This window comes from Tamandua tetradactyla, chromosome 1 (genome assembly GCF_023851605.1).
Source record: "Tamandua tetradactyla isolate mTamTet1 chromosome 1, mTamTet1.pri, whole genome shotgun sequence".
Taxonomy (NCBI): Eukaryota; Metazoa; Chordata; class Mammalia; order Pilosa; family Myrmecophagidae; genus Tamandua; species Tamandua tetradactyla.
The window spans coordinates 222,945,883-222,966,468 of record NC_135327.1 but is presented as its reverse complement, the minus strand read 5'-3'; the positions used below and the strand labels follow the sequence as shown (position 1 = coordinate 222,966,468).

General features: G+C 38.1%; 2 protein-coding genes across 10 annotated transcripts in view; one reads left to right on the top strand and one right to left on the bottom strand.

Moving 5' to 3' along the window:
• The window catches only part of ANKRD26 (ankyrin repeat domain containing 26), a 1,272,391-nt gene that overhangs the window by 694,430 nt on the left and 557,375 nt on the right, over positions 1-20,586 (top strand). The gene's annotated exons all lie outside the window — the stretch shown is intronic.
• The window catches only part of ODAD2 (outer dynein arm docking complex subunit 2), a 199,718-nt gene that overhangs the window by 63,861 nt on the left and 115,271 nt on the right, over positions 1-20,586 (bottom strand). For all 9 annotated transcript variants that reach the window (XM_077153009.1, XM_077152981.1, XM_077152985.1 and 6 more), the window contains one exon: positions 12,443-12,557. In XM_077153009.1, coding sequence (XP_077009124.1) covers positions 12,443-12,557 — 115 coding nt within the window. The remainder of the gene's footprint in view (positions 1-12,442; positions 12,558-20,586) is intronic.

The following is a 20,586-nucleotide window of genomic DNA, read 5'->3' as shown; positions in this document are numbered from 1 at the left end:
ACCTAATCTTCCACCTTAAAAAACAGAAAAAGCAAAACAACTTAAACTCAAAGCTAGTAGAAGGAAATAAATGATAAAGATTAGTGTGGAAATAAATGAAGTAGAGAGTAGAAAAGCAATAGAGAATGTTAACAAAGCCAAATGTTGGTTTTTTGAAGAGAGCAGTCAAATTGACAAACCTTTAACTAAACTCACCAAGAGAAAAGACTCCTACTAAATTCAGAAATAAAAGAGGAACATCACTACTGATCTTATAGAAATAAAAATGACCATTAGGGAACAGCACAAAGAATTGTACACGGACAAATTAGACCACCTTGGTGAAAGGGACAATTTCCTAGAAAGGCACAAACTAGTAAAACTGGCTCAAGAAGAAACAGAAAATCTGAATAATACTTTTAAAGTTATATAGATTTAATTAGTAATAAAAAATCTTCACAGAAAGGAAATCCCAGGACTATTTAATTCTGTCAAACATTTAAAGAAGTATTACCAATCCTTCACAAAGTCTTCCAATAAAAGTGAAGAGGGAACACATCCGAATTATTCTATGAGGTCAATATTACCTTGATTCCAAAACCAGACAAAGGTATAGCAACAACAGATATCTAAAGACCAATAATGCTTACGAATATAGATGCAAAATTCCTCAACAACTGCCTTCAAACTGAATGCAGCAGTAGCAATAATGAAAAAGATTATACACCATGACCAACTGAGATTTCTCTCAGGAATTACAGGTTGGTTTATCTGAGAAATCAATTTAATACACAATAGTCATAAAAATAAAGACAAAAACCACCTGTTCATCTCAGTCGGTCAGAAAAAAAACAATTGACAACATCCAACATGCTTTCACAAACACACACACACACACACAAACTAGGAACAGAAGGAAACTCTCTCAACCTGATAAAGGGCATCTATGAAAACCCCATAGCTGGCATCCTAGTTAATTGTGAAAGTGAATGCTTCTCCCTTACATTAATAATAAGACAAGAATGTTGTGGTAGTTAGATTCAGGTGTCAACTTGGCTAAGTGAAGGTACCTAGTTCTATTGCTGTGAACATGAGCCAATGGCATGTGAACCTCATCTGTTGCTGATTACACCTGCAGTCGGCTAGGAAGCGTGCCTGCTGCAATGAATAATGTTTGATTTGATTGGCTGGTGCTTAAATGAGAGCACTCAACATAGCACAGCCCAAGCAGCTCTGCATACCTCATCTCAGCACTCACAGCTTGGCCCAGGTCTTTGGAGATGCAGAAAGAAATCATCCAGGGGAAAGTTGTTGGAACCCAGAGGTCTGGAGAGAAGGCCAGCAGAGATCACCCTGTGCCTTCCCACGTAAGAAAGAACCTCAGTTGAAAGTTATCTGCCTTTCCTCTGAAGAACTAATGAAATAAATCCCCTTTTATTAAAAGCCAATCCGTCTCTGGTATGTTGCATTCTGGCAGCCAGTAAACTAGAATGGATGTCAATTTTCACTACTTCTATTAAAAATTGTACAGAATATTTTATTCAGGGCAAAAGGCCAGAAAAACAAAAGGGATCCATAGAGGAAAGGAATATGTAAAATTATTTCTATTCATAGATGACACAATCATGTATACAGAAAATCCTAAGGGATACACACACCCATGCACACATACACATACCTATTAGAATAAGCAAGTTCAGCAAGGCTACAGGGTCAACACATAAGATCAACATACGAAAATAGTTCTCCATCTGAAAATAAAATTAAGCAAACTATTCCATTTACAATAGCATCAAAAATAATAAAATCCTTGGGAATACTTAAGAATAAATGAACTTATCAAAAGAAATTCTACAAGATATTATTGAAAGATATTAAAGAATACCACAATGACAAATTCAACAAAAATATTGCTGAAAGATATCAAAGAATATTATAATGAATGGAAAGGCACTCCATGTTCATAAAGTGGAATTTTAATATCGTTAAGGTGATAACATTCTCCAACACAATCCTTGTTGGAATTCCAGCTACCTTTATTGGACAAAAACTGACCCAGCTGATCTTATAATTCATATGGAATGGAAGGAATCCAGAATATAAAAGCAATCCTGGAAAAGAACAAAATTAGAGGACTCACCCTTCTCAATTTCTAAACTTATTATTAAGCTACAGTAATTGAGACAGGAACATAAAAACAATTGATTTTCAACAAAGAATAGCCTTTTCAACAAATGGTGCTGAGATAGCTAGACATCTGGATGCAAAAGATGAAGCTGGACACCAACTTCACACTATACACAAAATTTAACCAAAATTTATCAAACACCAAAATATAAGGGGTAAAACATGAAATGCTTAGAAGAAAATACATAGAAAATAAATTTTCATGCTCTTGGATTAGGCAATGGTGTCTCAGATCTGAAGCCAAAAGCACAAATTGCAAAATAAATAAATGAATTGAACTTTGTTAAAATTAAAAGATTTTATGCATCAAAGTATACTATCAAGGGAGTGAAAAGAAAGCCCATAGAATGAGAGAAAATACATGCAAATCATCTAGCTGATAAGGTTTAATGTCTCAAATATATAAAGAAATCCTACCGCTCAACTTCAAAAAGACAACCACCCCGTTAAAAATGGGCAGCGCACTTAGACATTTCTCCAAAGAAGACATAAAAAGTGTCAGATAAACACACAAAAAGATGTTCAAATTATTGCTCATTAGGGAAATACAAATTGCAGCCACAATGAGATACTGCTTCACACGCACTATGATGGCTATAATAAAAAAGGTAGACAGTAACAAATGTTGACAAGGATGCAGAGAAATTGGGAGGGAAACAGAAGTGAGATGGATGGCAGGAAGAGTTTCGTGTCCCCTCCCCAGATAGGGAGGGTAATGTGGGAGATGTGTGCAGGGGGGCTGTGCTGTCACTAGCTGGCATGCACAAGCTGATTCTGCAGCAGCTTTGGCTACTCATCATAACCATTTGGTAGTACCCAGGAACTAAAGAATACAGTGATTGTTTATGGAATACCTGCCCATGCTGCACATACTGCTAGATGCCATAGTTGCAGCAATGAACTGCTTAGGTTCCTGCTCTCTGGGTGGACATAGGTGAGGTGGGGACAATGAACAGAAATGAAAACCTGAAAGGGTGCTAAGTGCTTAGCAGAAGATGAACAGGGTGACGTAAAGGGTAGGATAGACTTGAGGATATGCAGAGGTGAGGGAAAGAGCACTGCAGGCAGAGTGAGCTGTGTAAGCAAAGGGTAGAAGGTGAAGAGTTTGAGGTTTGGGAGAAACTGAAAGGAGCCAGTGATGGAGGCCTAGAGAGCAGCACTGGTGAGAGAAGCGTTTGAGATAGGAAAGGGCTGGATCACAAAGGGCCTAAAACATCATGTTAAGACTTTTGAAAGTAGAAAGTCATTAAAGGGTTTAAACAGGGACACACATGATCCTGTTTAAAATCATAAACTGTTATTCTAAGACTCAAGGGACAAGAGTGGAAGCTGGAAGTGACTGCAGGGTCTAAGGGAGAGACAATGGCGTCCTAAACTGATTTGCACAGGGATAGGCTGAGCAACTCGTCCAGATCTGCCTGGAACTTTCCCAGTTTTAGCCCTGAAAGCCTGGCATCCCAGGAAACCCCTCAGTCTTGGGCTCACCAGGACGGTTGGTCACCCTTGCAGGAGAAGCGAAAAGCAGTGGAATGATTGTCATATGCTTTAGTGGTAGACTTGATAGGACTTGGCAACAGGCAAGATATGGTTGCTCAGAGGGAGGAAGAGGTCAAGGATTACTCCACTGGAAAATTACCATTTTGGGAGAGAAAGATAGAATTCCTTTTGGAAGGTTTAAATTATGAGATGCTTGTAAAATATCCATAGATCTGAGTTGAATTTCTGAGTTAGCAGCTCATAGAGAAGCCTGAGTAGAGTTGTGGGCAAAGATGGTGGGTATTTTAAGAATGAGGATGGGAAAGATAACTTGCAGAGAGAGTAGGGAATGAGAAGGAAGCCCACGGCTGATGCCTGAGAGAGGCCAGCATTTCAGGATGAGGTTGGAGAGAAAGGGCTACCAAAGATGACAGCAAAACAGTGGCCAAAGAGATAGGAGAAAGGCAAGGATCATGAGCTGTCATAGAAATCAAGGGAAAACAGTGTCAAAGAAGAAGAAATATGAAGTGCTACTAAGAATTTTGACAGTATGAGGATTGAGAAATTTCTATTGGATGTAGCAACAAGGAGAGCCTTAGTAACACTGACAAGAACCATTTTGGTAGATCTGTGAAGTTGGAAGCCAGACTGGGATGAAGGGGGTGGGGGGGAGGGGGCATGTGGTTGGGTGGGGGTAGGTTGTTGGGTGGACAAGCAAGCCTGCCAGAGAAGGACACTCTGCCTGGAAGAAAACAGCCAAACTTTTGATGACCTGGCAAGTCAAATTTATGTCTGGATAATCCCCAAGTACAAAGGCAATGTTTTTTACCAAGAGATTATCTAAGACAGGAAGTCTGCTCAGTAGCAGATGGGGGACAAGGCTGAGAAAGGGAAAGGAATCACACTGTCTCGCAGTCTCATAGGTTCAAGGTCTAGCAAACTCCTGGTCTAGCCTCATGACCTCACGGTTTCCATCCAGATCTTAAAATTGTGCGGTCAGGCAGTCTTCCAGTGTTTGGCCCCAGGACCTACTGGAGGGAAAGGCCTGAAAAGGGTTTGAAGTCAGAGGTGATCTGAGTCTATTCAAAGGTGCACCCAGCCTCCCACCCAATTCAATTTTTGATAAGATCAAAGATACAAGCCCCCACTATAGCCCAGGTAGTTTCGTGGGCAAAGTTGAAAAGCAAAGACAGATATTTTTAGACTTCTTACCTGTAAGTTCTAAGATCCTTCACAAAGGGGTACAGCTACAATCACACTCCAAATAAGCTCAATTCCTGACCATACCAAACTGAGTAACCCCTCATTCTTGGTTTTAATAGAGGAAAGAACACTCTCTACTACTCTTTTATATACAATGTCTATAAGCATTACAACAAAAAATTGACAGCATACAATTTTTAAAAACACTATTACATGTGCAAACAAATAAGCATTTGGAATTGGAGTCTAAGAAGGACAGGAGAGAGAGAACTGGGAAAAAAAGTTTGAAAAATAAATAAATAATAAAATATTTCCAAATTTGATCAAAAATAGCAATGCACATATTCAGAAGTTTTGCAAAGCCCAAGCAGAGCAAAGACTAAAACACACACACCTCTAGATATGTCACAGTCAGCTGTTTGAAACCTACAATAAAGAAGAAAATATGTCAGAGAGAAAAGACATAAGGACGCAAGGGTAAAAATGATAGTTATTTCTTATCAGAAATGACCAGAAAACAACAGAACATCTTTAAAGAGCAAAAATAGTTGGGTGCATATATGTAATCAGGTAGATGTACAGATATTGGAATGATGGTTTTCCCATCTTTTGGGTTTCCCATTCTCAATTTCTGCTAAAATAGTCATCTCTCTAGCGGGGGTGGGTATCAGTTTTATGGGACAGGACAAGGTACTGGAGCATCACGCAGTGGGAGGAAGGTCACTAGAGAAACATTGTGACATTGACCACTTGAGATCAGTAATTGTGGAGTTGTAGTGACAGTAACTTGCCCAAATGTGTGGTTTTTCTCCAGCAACATTCAACTTCCAGAGTACAGTCATGGACAAGACAGACAGTTGACACATCTGGAGGGGAGACGTCACTGGGCAGGTACAATGGAAAGAAAGAAGGTAAATGGATTTGAAGATATTTCAAATAGAGTGAGTGTAAGCATACATGATGATGTCTAAGAAGAATGATGAGGGAAGTGAAGACAGGAGGAGGCCAATGGATAGAGAAAAGCAGTGGGGTCAACAGAGGGGGGGGGGGCCTTGATGAGGTCAAAGTGCAATGGACATATCTGAGCTTATAAATGGGGAGAACCTAGGTTGGGTGTTTGAGTAAGTTACTGTTGAGGTGGCAAAGTTTCTGGTGATGGCAAGGCACAATGTGTGATTGTGAGGGCTCTCAGCTGTGGTGGATATGATGAGATTAATGGATACGATTATTAATTTAAAGAAGTCACTGGCAACTGATATTCAACTGTGGTTTCCTAAGTAGCTCGTGGTTGGCACACACTTTGACACATAACCCGTTTAGAGGACGCCAAATCTAGCTGTGACTTTCCATTTTGCACAGTACTCTCCTCGATCAATTCTACCCCTTCCTAGGCTAGCAACAGCCCTTGTAGCCCTTTTTGGAGAACAGACTGAAAAGGAGAGCCTGTGCGTATAGGAGAACAGGAGCAGGCAAGGAGGAAAAAGCTGTAAAACCTCAGCTTTGACCCGGGGATTGCAGTCCTTGCAGCTGTGCTCTGCAGGCAGGCTCTCTAAAGCTCTTGCTTTTGTTTTGGCCCTTTGTGACCCCACTCAAAAATCTGATGTACAAAAAAAACATGTGTGTGATTTATTACTTTAATGCTTTAGAATTTTGAAATGGAAGCCTGATGTGGAACATACTTAGAACTATTTGGTGACAAACACGGATCACATTTTTAAAAGGTTTTCGATTTTAAAGAAACAAGACTGTTATCAATTCTTTTGGGACACTGTTGGACAGATAAACATCCTATGGGCCAAACAATCAAACTGAAGCTCAGAAACCAGGTTAACGACATGGAACTAACCCTGGGACATATGCCTTCTCAGAGCTCCCTTTGGCTTCCTGAGTGGCCATGGCTCGTTGCGTCACTGAAGTTAAACAGCAGGTGCCATCAGATGGCTGCCCTGTTTGGTCAGCTGTGTCCTGGGACATGTGTGGCCAGGACGCTGGCCTCTGCCCACTCAGGGCTCAATATTCCTGGCCCACATTCCAATTTCACAGAAACAAACTTTTTCTTTTCTCTCTTGGAGCATCCTTCTCAAATTTCTCTGATTGGTTTCTCTGCAACAGATGCTTAGGTCAGGTGATCTTTTTACATCCTAGAGGTTTTTTTTCCTTTCAAGATCAAAATTCGGAACCAGACATTATTTTTTAAGCAAGTAGCAAAATCAGGTTGAAAAGCTATAAGGCAAATGATCTCACAGATTTTATTACTGATTTGGAAGACAGACTATTCGAGTTGTCTTCCTGATTCTACAGCTTATTATATGTGGGGAGTGCCTATTCTAAAATAAGAATATGTGGGGAGTGCCTATTCTAAAATAAGTTTCTTATATGATTCAAAATGAAGGTGTGATTATAAATTAATATAAAGTATGCTGATCACATCTAATGAAAGGGCAACTACATTTAAACTTTTACATTTTTATCCATAGAAATATTTTTAGAAATCCAAATGAAAAGAATCAGAAGTCTGGATATTACTTTAAATACCTCTTGCAATATCCATGAAAGGAAATAATATTTAAAATATAACGACATTGTAGGAAACAATGATTCTTATAAATGTTGGCAGAAGGTATGAAAGTGATTACAAGTGATGCAAAACAATTATGTATTTTTATATGAGTTCCCGTATTTTTCAGTATCTTTTTGCTCATGAGGCACAGATTCAAGTTGGCTTCATGCAACAGAGAATTTTGCTTCTTAAGAATAAAGAATTTAATACATGGATTTTTGCCAGATTCAGTTGTTGCATTTTTGACATCACAAGTTCATAATACTGAACACCTGTTTAACCACCGTTTTCCTCCAAAAAATGTGTTTGATCATTCAGCTTGAAAGGAACAGCTTTTCATTTCCATTTACAAATCTCTCACTTCTTCACAAAGGGCTTACTTGTCTGCAACCAGACATGCAGCTCATGAAATTTACTAAATAACATCACCACAGAGGTCAAGGTCAAATTTAGGGTCTTTGTCCTTTTAAGCAATCTTAATTTAGAAAAACAAATAAAGAAAGAAACTTTCCATAAGCCAAATACTGAAAACATCTTAAATAGCAAACCTTTAAATAAACTACTTAGAACATTTGCAGTAAATATTTTGTCATCACGTTCACATTAGTTTGACCTTCTGTTCTTTAGTTCTTGATGAACCGAGGAACACTGAGCAGCTTTTTAATTGAAGATGTTTATTTCTTGTCTTAAATATTTTTTCAAGCTTTAGATAAGACCATAAAACTGACTCATGTTGAACATTCTGATTTTTCCAACCATATAAAGAACAGGGCAGACAATTGTTAAGATGGCAAAAGATATCTTTTTCACCCAGTGCATTTTCTTTGTCACTGCTCAGCTATTCAAGAAAAATCATGGCTTACTTAATTTCTCCAAAATGAAGGAAAGTTTTAAACTTTCTAATTGAGATGGTGGTTGCCTACTGAAAAGGTCCCTATTTCCAACTTCAAAAATCTCACATTCCTTTTGTTTTCTGCATCAATAACAAAATAATCACAATGCAAATTTATACTGTGAATCTTTATTTGTCTCAATGATCCCATAATTCAGTACTGAAAAGTCTTTGGCTCTGAAACTTTGTTGTCTCACTCATTTGCTGACAAGTAGCTTTAAACAGTCCCAACAAGAAAAGACGCAGCACACTTTCACTAGAAATGACTTTGACATTTCACTTTCTTCACCAGAAAGACCTGAAAACATGTTCTAATGCATATGCTAACAGTATAACAAATGAATAACATCTGTTTTGAACAGTTGACTTTCACCATGTCCATATCACATGGACACAGAGGGCACCAGGTTTCATGGTGCCTGACAGCTCTGGCAGGGACCCGCAAGTAGGAATAACCTGTCTGAACTTCCGCTGGTACTTTCCTCTCTTTTAGGTTGTGCTTAGCTCTAATGGATAATGGCTGGTTTCTGCAACAGGACTGTCAATAGCATCAATCCACACAAAGAAGTTATTTCAAAATGAAGCCAAATATTATGATTCATAAGTTAAGAAGTCTAAAATTACTTGCAATAGCATCTTATGTGAAAAAAAAAATGTGTAAAGACAATCTTTCCTAGAAAGCTGAGCCATTAACTTACCTGAATGGGGGGAGTGGTGAGGAGATGTGGGGAAGAGTGCACCAAAACACCTGACAGGATCTCTTCTAGTTCTGTTATTTTGTTGCAAGTTCGATGCTCAGTATATTCAAAAGACATATTTCCTGCCCCTACTCTCATTCATAACTCGAGTACTCTCATGTTCTACTTTGCTAGCTGCTGGAATGCAACACACCAGAGACAGACTGACTTTTAATAAAAGGGGATTTATTTCATTAGTTCTTCAGAGGAAAGGCAGCTAACTTTCATCTGATGTTCTTTCTTACGTGGGAAGGCTCAGGGTGATCTCTGCTGGCTTCTCTCCAGGCCTCTGGGTTCCAACAACTTTCCCCGGGGTGATTCCTTTCTGTATCTCCAAAGGCCTGGGCTGAGCTGCGAGTGCTGAGACGAGGTATGCTGAGCTGCCTGGGCTGTGCTACATTGCGCTCTCTCATTTAAGCACCAGCCAATTAAATCAAATGTCATTCATTGCAACAGGCACACCTCCTAGCTGACTGCAGATGTAATCAGCAACAGATGAGGTTCATGCACCATTGGCTCATGACCACAACAACAGAACTAGGTACCTTCACCTGGCCAAGTTGACAACTGAATCTAACTACCACACTAGATAACTGCATTTCCAATCCCAACTTCCTCTGAGATGGCTGAATGGATCCATGACTCGTATGCCTATTCTGCCTAGCAAAGGCTGGCTCAGCTAATCCCTCACAAGGAGTCCCATTCTCTGGGAATTCTCTCCTGGGAGCTCAGGGAGAGTGCTGATAGAGCCACTTCTGGCCCTCATCTCAGAGTACACTATCTGAATAGGCTGGAAATTTTCCAAATCATCAGTTGCTGGTTCCTTTGTACTTAAGGGTTCCAACCTCAATTTATCCCTTCCCCCTCACGTTTTATAATAAGCAACAAAGAGAAACCATACCGCATCTTCTGTACTTAGCTTAGAAATCTCCTCAGTTAAATATCCAAGTTCATCACTTAGAACTTTGACCTTCCATCTGACATATAGCACAATTTTGCCAAGCAGACCGTGATAGATTGAATTAAATACTGTCAACTAGATTAAAGAGATTAAATTAAATCCTTGCTAAATTTTTAATTTATGTACTTAATGCATTGCCACAAAGCTTTCTGCGACAAAAATGCCAGTTTAAATATAAAAATATTTACGAAATGTAAGCCTGGTCCAATTTCTAATTATACCATAGCATTCATATCATAAGACCATAGCAATTTTCTGTCCAGCATCATTTTATATTCTAGGCCTGCCTTTCCCATTTACCTAAAGAGCCCAGGGAAGTAACAGAAGATGTATCTCCTTGTATATCATACAAGGGTGAAATTGGGTAAAAGCTCATTCCATCCTCAGGTTACTGTGCAATCGGTTAAAAAACTGAATCAGACAGAAAATAAAACATTTTCTGCTCTTGATTTCTGATCCTTTGTTGGTATAAATTTTGTAAAAGAAATAGAACAATAATTCACAGAATTTACGTATTAAGTATTAGTTTTGCAAGGAATAGAATTTCAGGATAAAAATTACTTTCCTTTAAGGACAATAAAGGCCATTGTCCCATTTTCTTTTAGAATTTATTATGGTTGATACTAAGTCTAGCGCTAAGGTGGTTCTTGTTCCTTTCTAACTTTTTTTCCTTTAATTTCTGGAAACACCACCTTTTAATATGCATCTAGGAGTCAATATTTTTGTTTGTTTTTCTTGCTTGGTACTAAGTGGGTCTTTTCAATCTGAAGACTAGAGTCTTTCTTCTCCTCAAGAAAATTAACTTGAAAAAGAAAATCCTTTCTTCACTTCAATTACTCTCTTTAATCTTTTGTGTTTTCATGCCCTATTTTCTTTTTCTGTGCTTTTTAATGTATTTCTTAGACTGTATCTTCCAAATAATTTTTAAGCCATATCCATTCTAGTGCTAATTTCTTCTATTAAATTTGTTATTTTTCCAAATATATTTTTAATTTCCAAGAACACTTTGCTAACGTAAGAATATTTTTTATAACAGTCTATTTTGGACATCACTATCCTCCTTGGATCTCCTGAGATATTAATTTTAAACATTTAAAGTTATCTTCTGTTCCTTACATTATTCCTGTTTCCTTTGAAGTTAGTTCTTCTACTCATTAATCCTGGTTTGTCTCTTTAATATGCTTAGTTGTTAATTTTTGGATCCTTTAGTTGTTCAAATTTATTAATAAATGACTGGGCTGATCAGTTCAAGTGTGGCTATGCCTCAAGCATGCATAATAATCTTTCCTCAATAGGTTCTTTTTTGCTTCCTAAACAATATTGTTTAAATTTTGCATCTCTCTGAAACTTTTTGAACTTTATATCAATATAATCATTCTATACATCTACTTCTATAACTTGCTTCTTTTTTTTGCTCAATGCTTGTGAGATTTATTGATAATGATGAATATACTGCTGAAAAACATTCATTTTCTCTTCTGCATTATCTGATATAAACACACGACTACTCTGTTATCCATTTTCCTACAGATGGAAATTTGAGTAGTTTTTAAATTTTTGCTGTTACAAGCAATGGTTCTTCTATTAACAAATTTGTAATAGGTTGTCTCTACTTCTAGCATACATCATGATTCCCTCTTTTACGAAAGGTTATTTCTAGTACAAATATTTAAGATATTTAGAGCCACATTAAACTTATAATAGAAATAAAATTCTCTAGATAAAAATATTCGATAGAAATAGCTTCAGCAACAAAGATCTTAAAGAGAAATTCCTAAAACTATAGACAAATTTTTAGTAAAGATAACAGGAACAAACTAAAAAAAGATCTTTGGAGAAACTAATGGAAGGTACAAATGAAGAGTTAAAATAGACTTCAGAAATCTTATGTCCAGTGTCTACAGACAGTTAAGGAAACTGGGATGTGGTGAAACTATTTCATGGCTGCAAAGAACTTAATTATCTTTCCCTGTAGGCTATGTGGACAATAGAACCAGTTGTCTCGCACACTTTCACTCTTTGCAAGTAGCAGATATATGCAAACAGTTCTTTCTATACTGGTGACGGAACAGTTAACTTTTCTTCACCCTGCTTTACCTGGACTACTTGTTTCAGCTGCACCAGCCAGGTGGGACTTTGTAAGCACTGCCTTTGATTGTTTCATTTCAGGTTAAAAACCAACCTGAAGAGGGTGCACGGGTGGTTCAGTGGTAGAATGCTCGCGTCCATGCCCGAGACCCGGGTTCGATTCCTGGACCAGGCACTGCCCCCCCCCCCCCCCCCAAAATCTGACCAGGAAAAGGCATTGCTCAGAAATTCTTTTGGCACAAAAATTGCTCAGCACTATTTTCCATGAGATAAGTCAGAACAAAAATAAGTCAAAGCATTGGTGGCATCATCGGATGCAGGATTAGAAATTCTAGAATGAATTTGCAGTCGTATCTTACCTTAGCATTTTCAATGCAGGGGCAGAGGGCGCGGGCTGCACTCGCCTTCACGTCCGGGTGGGGGTTTTTCAGCAATGACCACAACAAACGAACTCCATCTAAGCGATCAATTATCCTATCGCAAAACCAAACATAATGCGATAAACCATAATGAGGCCGTGAAAAAATAAAAATGTAATTTCCGGCCTATTTACACCATTCTAATTATTATTATTTTTCCTGTTGGATGATTGTTGCAAAACTTAAAGGACAGGGCGGCTAGAACATACTATTGAATTGTCAACCCATCGATTTCAGTTTTAAATTCATGACGCAGAAAGCAAGCTGCATGATAATTACGAGTCACATAAACTTAAAATCAAGCCGTGTAATTTTTTTAATTAGCTGTACACAAACTGTTACCGAGACTTTAAAATAGTGGCTTCTTTCATATAGCAACATCTAAATACTTTCCAAAACAAATATTTACACCTCAAAACTGAGCTGTTACCTTTTTATTTGGTCTATGTTTAATTTGCTTACCGTACTGCATGACATATTTTAAACTCCCTCAGTCCTAATCTAGCATTGGGAATTCAAATCATTAACCCACAGTGCCTCCTTTGTTGAGCACGAATAATACGTAACTTGTTTTCTGCGTGTTTCCTACCAGCAAGACTAATATAGCATGCTGATATAATTATTTAAACACACTGCAATCAAAATATCTTCATGACTAGCTGAAAAATGAATTATCATTAGAGTCATCTCTACCCCATCTGTCTTCTGTTTATGTATCAATCAGTCCAGAAAGAATAATCTTACAATAAGGTCCGCTGAGAATTTGCATTTGCGAGGAAGGCCAAACAAAACTTAGCGTCCTTTACAAACATGACTTTGTCCAGGAAGATATGTTAAATGCAAAGCAGATGAAAAATGATAAAGAACATCAAAATTCCTTTGAATTTTAATCTCAAGTTGAGTTAAATACATGTAGTATTTAACCATACATATGATAAATACTATTCGCGTAAAATGCCATTCACATTCTTGCTTGAAAATTGATGTAAAAACATCTACATTTCTTGATTATCTGAGATGAGTTTCCCAGAAAAAAAAGTATTATTCCAAAGGTTCTATCTAGAATGTCAGTTTTGCATAGCCTTATAAAACAACTGATGATGAAAATAACCTGTAGTAACATATAAACCATCTTTTTCCATAAAATGACTTTTAAAAAGAAAAGAGTACCTTGAGAAAGTATCTCAACCTGAAATTGAGCTGAATAGCTTTCCAAACCTAAAGCTCTCTGCCAATGTCATGCCAAGAGAAAAAGTTTTATTTCTCAATTTCTGAAAACTGTAAAGAAAATGGTGGACACTTCACAATGAAAGAGTTACTTTTAAAACATTAATTAAAGACTCGCTGCCTAACACATGCCGTGGAAAAGATAATTAATGCTATCTCTGTGTCTCTATTGTTTTCCACACTCAGTTTGCCAATGAACGATAGGTGAATGATAGTCTGCCCTACTCATCCACAAATTTAAAATTTGCATTAAAACTTTAAAGTTTGCATTAGTGATATTTACATACTGAACTACACCCTGCAGGACGTCACCTGGATGGCCACAAGAGAAAAAGGATAATTCAACTCTGGACACCTCAGGAAAAAGTTCATAACCATAACCGTGAAAACTCAAGTTGACTATTAAAAATAGATCTATTTACCTCCTCCCGGCACCCCCAAAACCCCAGGTAATTTATCATCCGCTGAGTCCTAATGGGTGAGCAGTTCCACCTCTACTAGTGTCATGAAAGAAGACCAGCACGGTACAACGTAAGAACCTCATATGAGGAAAGTATTTTGGAAAAGCAGTTTCAAACACAAGAACTGATGAAGTCTTATGTAGCAAACTTCAGAGTTCAGTTGTGTCTCTTCCATCTCCCTCATCCTGCCAATTTTCATTCGACAGTCACTCAGGTTTCTGTTCCTGCTTCTCCATTCTCCCTGCTAGCACCCTAATCTAGGCTTTACTATTTCATATCAGGATTGCTGCAATTTGTTGCATAATTTGGGTTTTATGTCTTCGATTTCCGCAATTCCAATCCATTCCATAAATCTCTGTGAAAGTAATCTTCCTTAAGGACCTTTCAGAGCTTTCACAGTAGCTCCTGGAGAGGGACGCCGGGGATGGCCATTTTGTTCATCATCACAGCACCTGGAATATTCCATCAACACTTGTCTGACAAGTCACAACTAAAAGATCACGCTCCAAGGCCTTCCCATTGTCTGCATTATAAATAAAACCCCATCGTCTGAGCTTGCAAAAAAAAAAAATTCGATTTATTGCAGCAAGCACTCTAAAATGTATTTAGAATTTCCAGTGAGCTGACTGACCATTAAATCAGTCAGGGTTCTCCAGAGAAACGGACCAATTAGATGGTGTGTGTGTGTGTGTGTGTGTGTGTGTGTGTGTGCGCGCGCGCAAAGAGATTTATTTTAAGAAATTCGTTCACACAATTGTAGGGGTTGACCTAAGCTCAAAATCTGTAGGCAGGTGGGAAGGTTGGACATTTAGGCGGGATTTCTTTTTTGCCAAGAAACCTCAGTTTTTACTCAAGGTCTTCAATGGCTCGGGTGAGGCCCATGCACATTATCCAGAGAAATCTTTCCTTAAAGTTAACTGATTACAGATGCTCATCACATCTACAAAATACCTTCACCAGCAACATCTAGATTAGTGTTTGACCAAACAACTGACACCATAGTCTAGCCAAGTATATACATGCAATTAACCATCACAGCCATCTCTAAAGGCTAAGTGCCAGGCATACAGAAATAAGTTATTTTAATTGTCCTTCAGGAAATGAGGCTAGTGGGGAAGAGAAAGAGACCATTATAATCTAGCATAATAAATGCTGCAAGAGATGTTGTGTGGGGCTCCATGAAGACTCCTAGGAGAGGGACTGGTTGACTCATGACACAGGAGAAATCCTTCTCCCATGAAAAGTCTTTACCTGTGCCATCTCCATTCTTCACTCTAATAATCCATTCTCTGAAGCCTTTAACAAACCGTCTTCCACAAATCTGGCTTCTCCCTCCTTCAAGCTTCTATTGAATTTTACTGTCCCCTTTTCTGGCATTCAAAACATTTGTATTGCTTTGTGGGCCTGTGTGTATGTATGGTGGCTCGATGCCTAGGCCCACTCCTAAAAGCCCACTGTGCCAGTCTGAATCTGTGGTGGACCCCAAAAAAGCCATGACCTTTGATCCTCATTCAATATTGCTGGGTGGGAGCATTTTGATTGTTTCCATGAAGATGTGACCCACCCAATTGTGGGTGGTAACTTTTGATTAGATGATTTCCATGGAGGTGTGTCTCCACCCACTGAAGTTGAGTTGCTTGCTGGAATCCTTTAAAAGAGGAAACATTTTGGAGAGAGTCCCTTTCTGGTCGAGTCACGAGAAAGCCAGCAGAAGCTGCCATGTTCGCCATGTGCCCTTCCAGCTGACAGAGAAACGTTGAACGTCATCGGCCTTCTTGAACCAAGGTATCTTTCCCAGGATGCCTTAAATTGGACATTTTTATAGACCTGTTTTAATTGGGACATTTTCTCGGCCCTTAGAACTGTAAACTAGCAACTTATTAAATTTCCCCTTTTTAAAAGCCATTCCATTTCTGGTATGTTGCATTCCGGCAGCTAGCAAACTAGAACATCCATAATAGACCTGCTTTAGTCAAGGACAAAGGTCAAGAAAGCAAACAAGCTCCCCGGAGAGGGAAGGATGTATAAACAACATTGACTGTATCTCAGCCTTAAACACTAGCCTTAGTAAAACATCAGATCTTAGGGCCCTTTAATGATTATACTAAGGACCTGATATCCTCATATTATATGGAGTATCTTTGTTCTGAATTCATATATTGCTTTGTGCATTTCTGTTCCCTTGGTGGAGTGCTAAGTTCTGGCAGGCCATCACTAGAAAACGTCACCTATTTGTAAGCCCCAATAAACCCAAGTCTGTTTCTGTGCCTGAAGCAAGCATTCTCACTGGCTGAATAATAGCTTTAGAAAAAAATAAATCTATTTTCAAATTTTGGTTATTAAACAAACAAACCAAAAAGATGCAGCTGCTCATTATATTACTCAATCTCTTTTGCTGTATTAACGTTTGCCAGGATTGGTAAGGAGTCTGGTTGACTGGCATGAGAGTTGAAGCCACATATATGAACAAATGCTAGCAACCCATACCCACATTGCAGGAGTGGCTAAGGCTGTAGAGTTTCTTTCTGGCAACACCAAGGTATTTATTTTGAAACCACAATTTTGCATGTTTTCTAAAAATTCATGATATTTGATGAAAAATACACTGATAAATACTATTATAGCATGATGACTCAAACTAAATGTGGTTAGCTGAAAAGAACATGGCATTCTAAAACCACAGCATTAAAGGAGGCAACTGAAATCCATAGGTTTTCGAAACCAAGTTGGCATTTTGGTAGAGATGAAAACATAGATGTATGTCAGGACGAAATTATCATCTCTGGGAAGGACTCTGAGGAGAAAAGAATTTTACTTAAAAAAAAATCTTCAGAGTTTTTGTTTATATTTCCATGCATTATCTTACAAGAGGCTACAGAAGACCCCATTTGGAGAAAAGATGTGCACATACACTCTAGAAAGATCCAGTGGATTTCAGAAGTCCTTGGCTTTGGGGAACTAAGAGGAGAGCTATCCTTTTATGGCTGGTGTAAGCCATATGCTTAGAAAGACTCTAGAAACTTTCTCAGATAAATGATTCACTCATATGGTAGAGTAATGATTCATTCATGTCGTAAATACTAAGAGTTCTAGTTTGCTAGCTGCTGGAATGCAACACACCAGAGAAGGATTGGCTTTTAATAAAAGGGGATTTATTTTGTTAGTCCTTCAGAGGAAAGGCAGCTAACTTTCCACTGAGGTTCTTTCTTATGTGGGAAGGCACAGGATGGTCTCTGCTGGCCTTCTCTCCAGGCCTCTGGGATCCCACAACTTTCCCCACAGTGATTTCTTTCTGCATCTCCAAAGGCCTGGGCTGAGCTGTGAGTGCTGAGATGAGGTATGCTGAGCTGCTTGGGCTGTGCTATGTTGAGCTCTCTCATTTAAGCACCAGCCAAGTAAGTCAAACGTCATTCATTGCAGCAGGCATGCCTCCTAGCCGACTGCAGATGAAATCAGCAACAGATGAGGTTCACGCACCATTGGCTCATGTCCACAGCAAAAGAACTAGGTGCCTTCACCTGGCCAAGTTGACAACTGAATCTAACTACCACACTAAGTGAGCACTTCCCACATGCTAGCCACTTCTGTGAGACACTGGGTAGTTTTTAGTCGCTGACAACTAGTTGTTCTCAGTAAATAGTAAATGAAAGTTAGTCATCATTACACTCACCAAACACTAGTGTTGGAGCTTAGAAAACATCTCCTAATTTTTCATTATACAAGGAGGGAATGGTGGTCATGTGGCATAACAGCACTAAGTAATGTTTTGGTTCTAGAAAGAAATAAAACATGAGTCTTTTCTTTCCTCTCTGGAAAAAATACACATGATATGGATGAGTGTATTAAAGCCAGTCAAGGGAAGTTTTACCCAAAATAGAGAAGAAAACCCACAAGCACAAACGCTAATATCTGAGGTCACCAACACAAGGACAAGGCATTCACTGTACTATTCCTTCTGGGCGCAGAAGAAACATGTTTAAAGAATGGTTGGATGTAATTATAACAATCTCCCAATATGAGGGTAGCAAAATAAACACTTTCCCTAAATAGATAGACATTAAGAACTATGGGATAAATTTAAATTACTACCTCTATTTTGGGGATTTATGAGATGATAAAGGGGAAATTTATCAAAATAACAAAATAGATACAGGGATCAACCTAAGAGCATTAGAGTCTGCTTTCTGCATGCAGCCTGGTATTGGGGAAAGGGCACAGACTAGATAATTAGACAGCAGTGGGCTCAAATCCCAGGACTGCTCCTAATAACCATGATACAAGGCAAATAATCTCCTGCTCCTGAATTCCTCATCTATTAAAATCATATAGAACAGTGCAATGGTGACTCAGTGGCAGAATTCTCACCTGCCATGCCGGTGGCCTGGTTTCGATTCCTGGAGCCTGCCCATGCCCCCCACCCCCCCCCAAAAAAATCAGATATTGAGATATCCAGTACCATAGCAGACAGATAATAGGAACTCAATTAACATTAGTTTCATTCCAGAGATTGATAAATGTGCAAACACCTTAGATGGAAGCATGGTTTTATCTATATACACTAATTAGGCTAACTCAAGATTCATTTAGAAATTTACTAATACCTACTAGAAATATATTATAAACTACTGAAGCCAAAATTCTGATTTAATCCAGACACATAGCCTCAATTGAATCTAGGGGCACCACGTTAGCAATACAGACAGAAAAGACAAACTGGGTGATTTTGGTTTGAAATGATAAGGTCAACTTGTATTGACATTCCATGAAGCCTATGAAATAATTTTTTCCTAATTTATGTAACAAAGATTTACCATATACTAGTTTGATGAATAGTTCCATCAAACTATTGATGAAAAGTTTGCAAGAAATCCATATTTTAATCCTCAATTTGAATCGCTAGCTAAACTTCAGGGGTATCTAAGTTATAGAGATAGACCCGATGTGGCATAAATGAGGGGTTTCCAGGACTAGAAGGTGAAAGAACAGAGGGAAGCAGCATTGCAGTCAGCAGGTGAAGTGGCAGCAACCTGGGGGATGGCAGGGGGTAGGGCACAGTTTGAGCACTGGGTGTACTGTGCTTGGTGATGAGAGATGAGCCTGCAGAGTTAGTGCAGGCCAGGCCTTAAAAGTTCTGTATGAAAACAAACACTGGAACAAAAAGGGATTCTTATTCGCGAAGTGTAGAGTTTAATCTCTGAAAAAGACATTTAACCAACGTGACCTAATTGACATTTTAACAACACTACACACAATGACTGCAGAATACACTTTTTTTCCCAGTGCAAATGGAATAGTTATGCACATAGATCATATAGTTGGGCCATAAAGCTCATCTCAACAAATATGGAAAAACTGAAGTTGTCTAGAATATATTCTCTTAATAGGTAGTTTTAAATTAGAATTCAATAAGGTATCTGAAAAATAGCCAATTTTTTGGAAATTAAGCAACACTAGTAAATAACCCGAGTCAAAGAGAAATCACAAATGAATTTATGCACTATTTTGAATTGAGATGCAGTTAAAACTTAGACATTTCAAGTTTTATATTAGAAAAGCAGTGAGCTGTAATATCAATGATCACAGCTTTTATTTTAGGAAACTAGATGCAGCACAAATTAAACGTAAAATGAGAACACTACACAAAATAATAAAAGCAGAAATTAATGAAATATAAAATGGGAAAAATAAAGAAAATCAATCAATCAATCAAATAGAGCAGAGTTCACATTTTCTGTAAAGGGCCAGATAGTAAATATTTTAGGATTTGTACTCAAATTATGGTCTCTGTCACGCAGCTCTCTTTGTTTTGTTTTTGCTTTTTACAACCCTTTTAAAATGTAAAATCCATTGTTATATCACAGATCATACAAAAATGGACCACGGACTACCCTGGAGAGACTGATTGAGAGACACACACAGAGAGAGAGTGAGAACACAAATCAGCAGTACTATAGATCTTATAAAAGAATCAGAAAAATTGAAATGCACAGATATTATAAACAATTTCATGCCAATAAATTAAATAAATAAAATTAACAAATTTCTCGAGAAACACAAATGACCAAAACTGGCCCCAAAAGAAATAGAAAACCTAATAATTGAAAGCCATATTTATTAAAGAAAATGGAATTCATAATTTAAAAACTCAAAACCAAAATGACAACAAAACCTTACTAAAAAGAAAACTCACTGTCCAGATGGTTTTATTTGTGAATTCTATTAAATATTCCATGAAGAGATAACAATCCTGTGAAAACAATCAGAAAATAAAGGAGGAAAGAGCACTTCTAAAATTGTTTTATAGTGCCAGTAAAATTCTGAAATTAAAACCAGACAAAGATATTACAAGAAAACTAGAAACCGGCACTTCCGGGGCAAGATGGTGGCTTAACAACG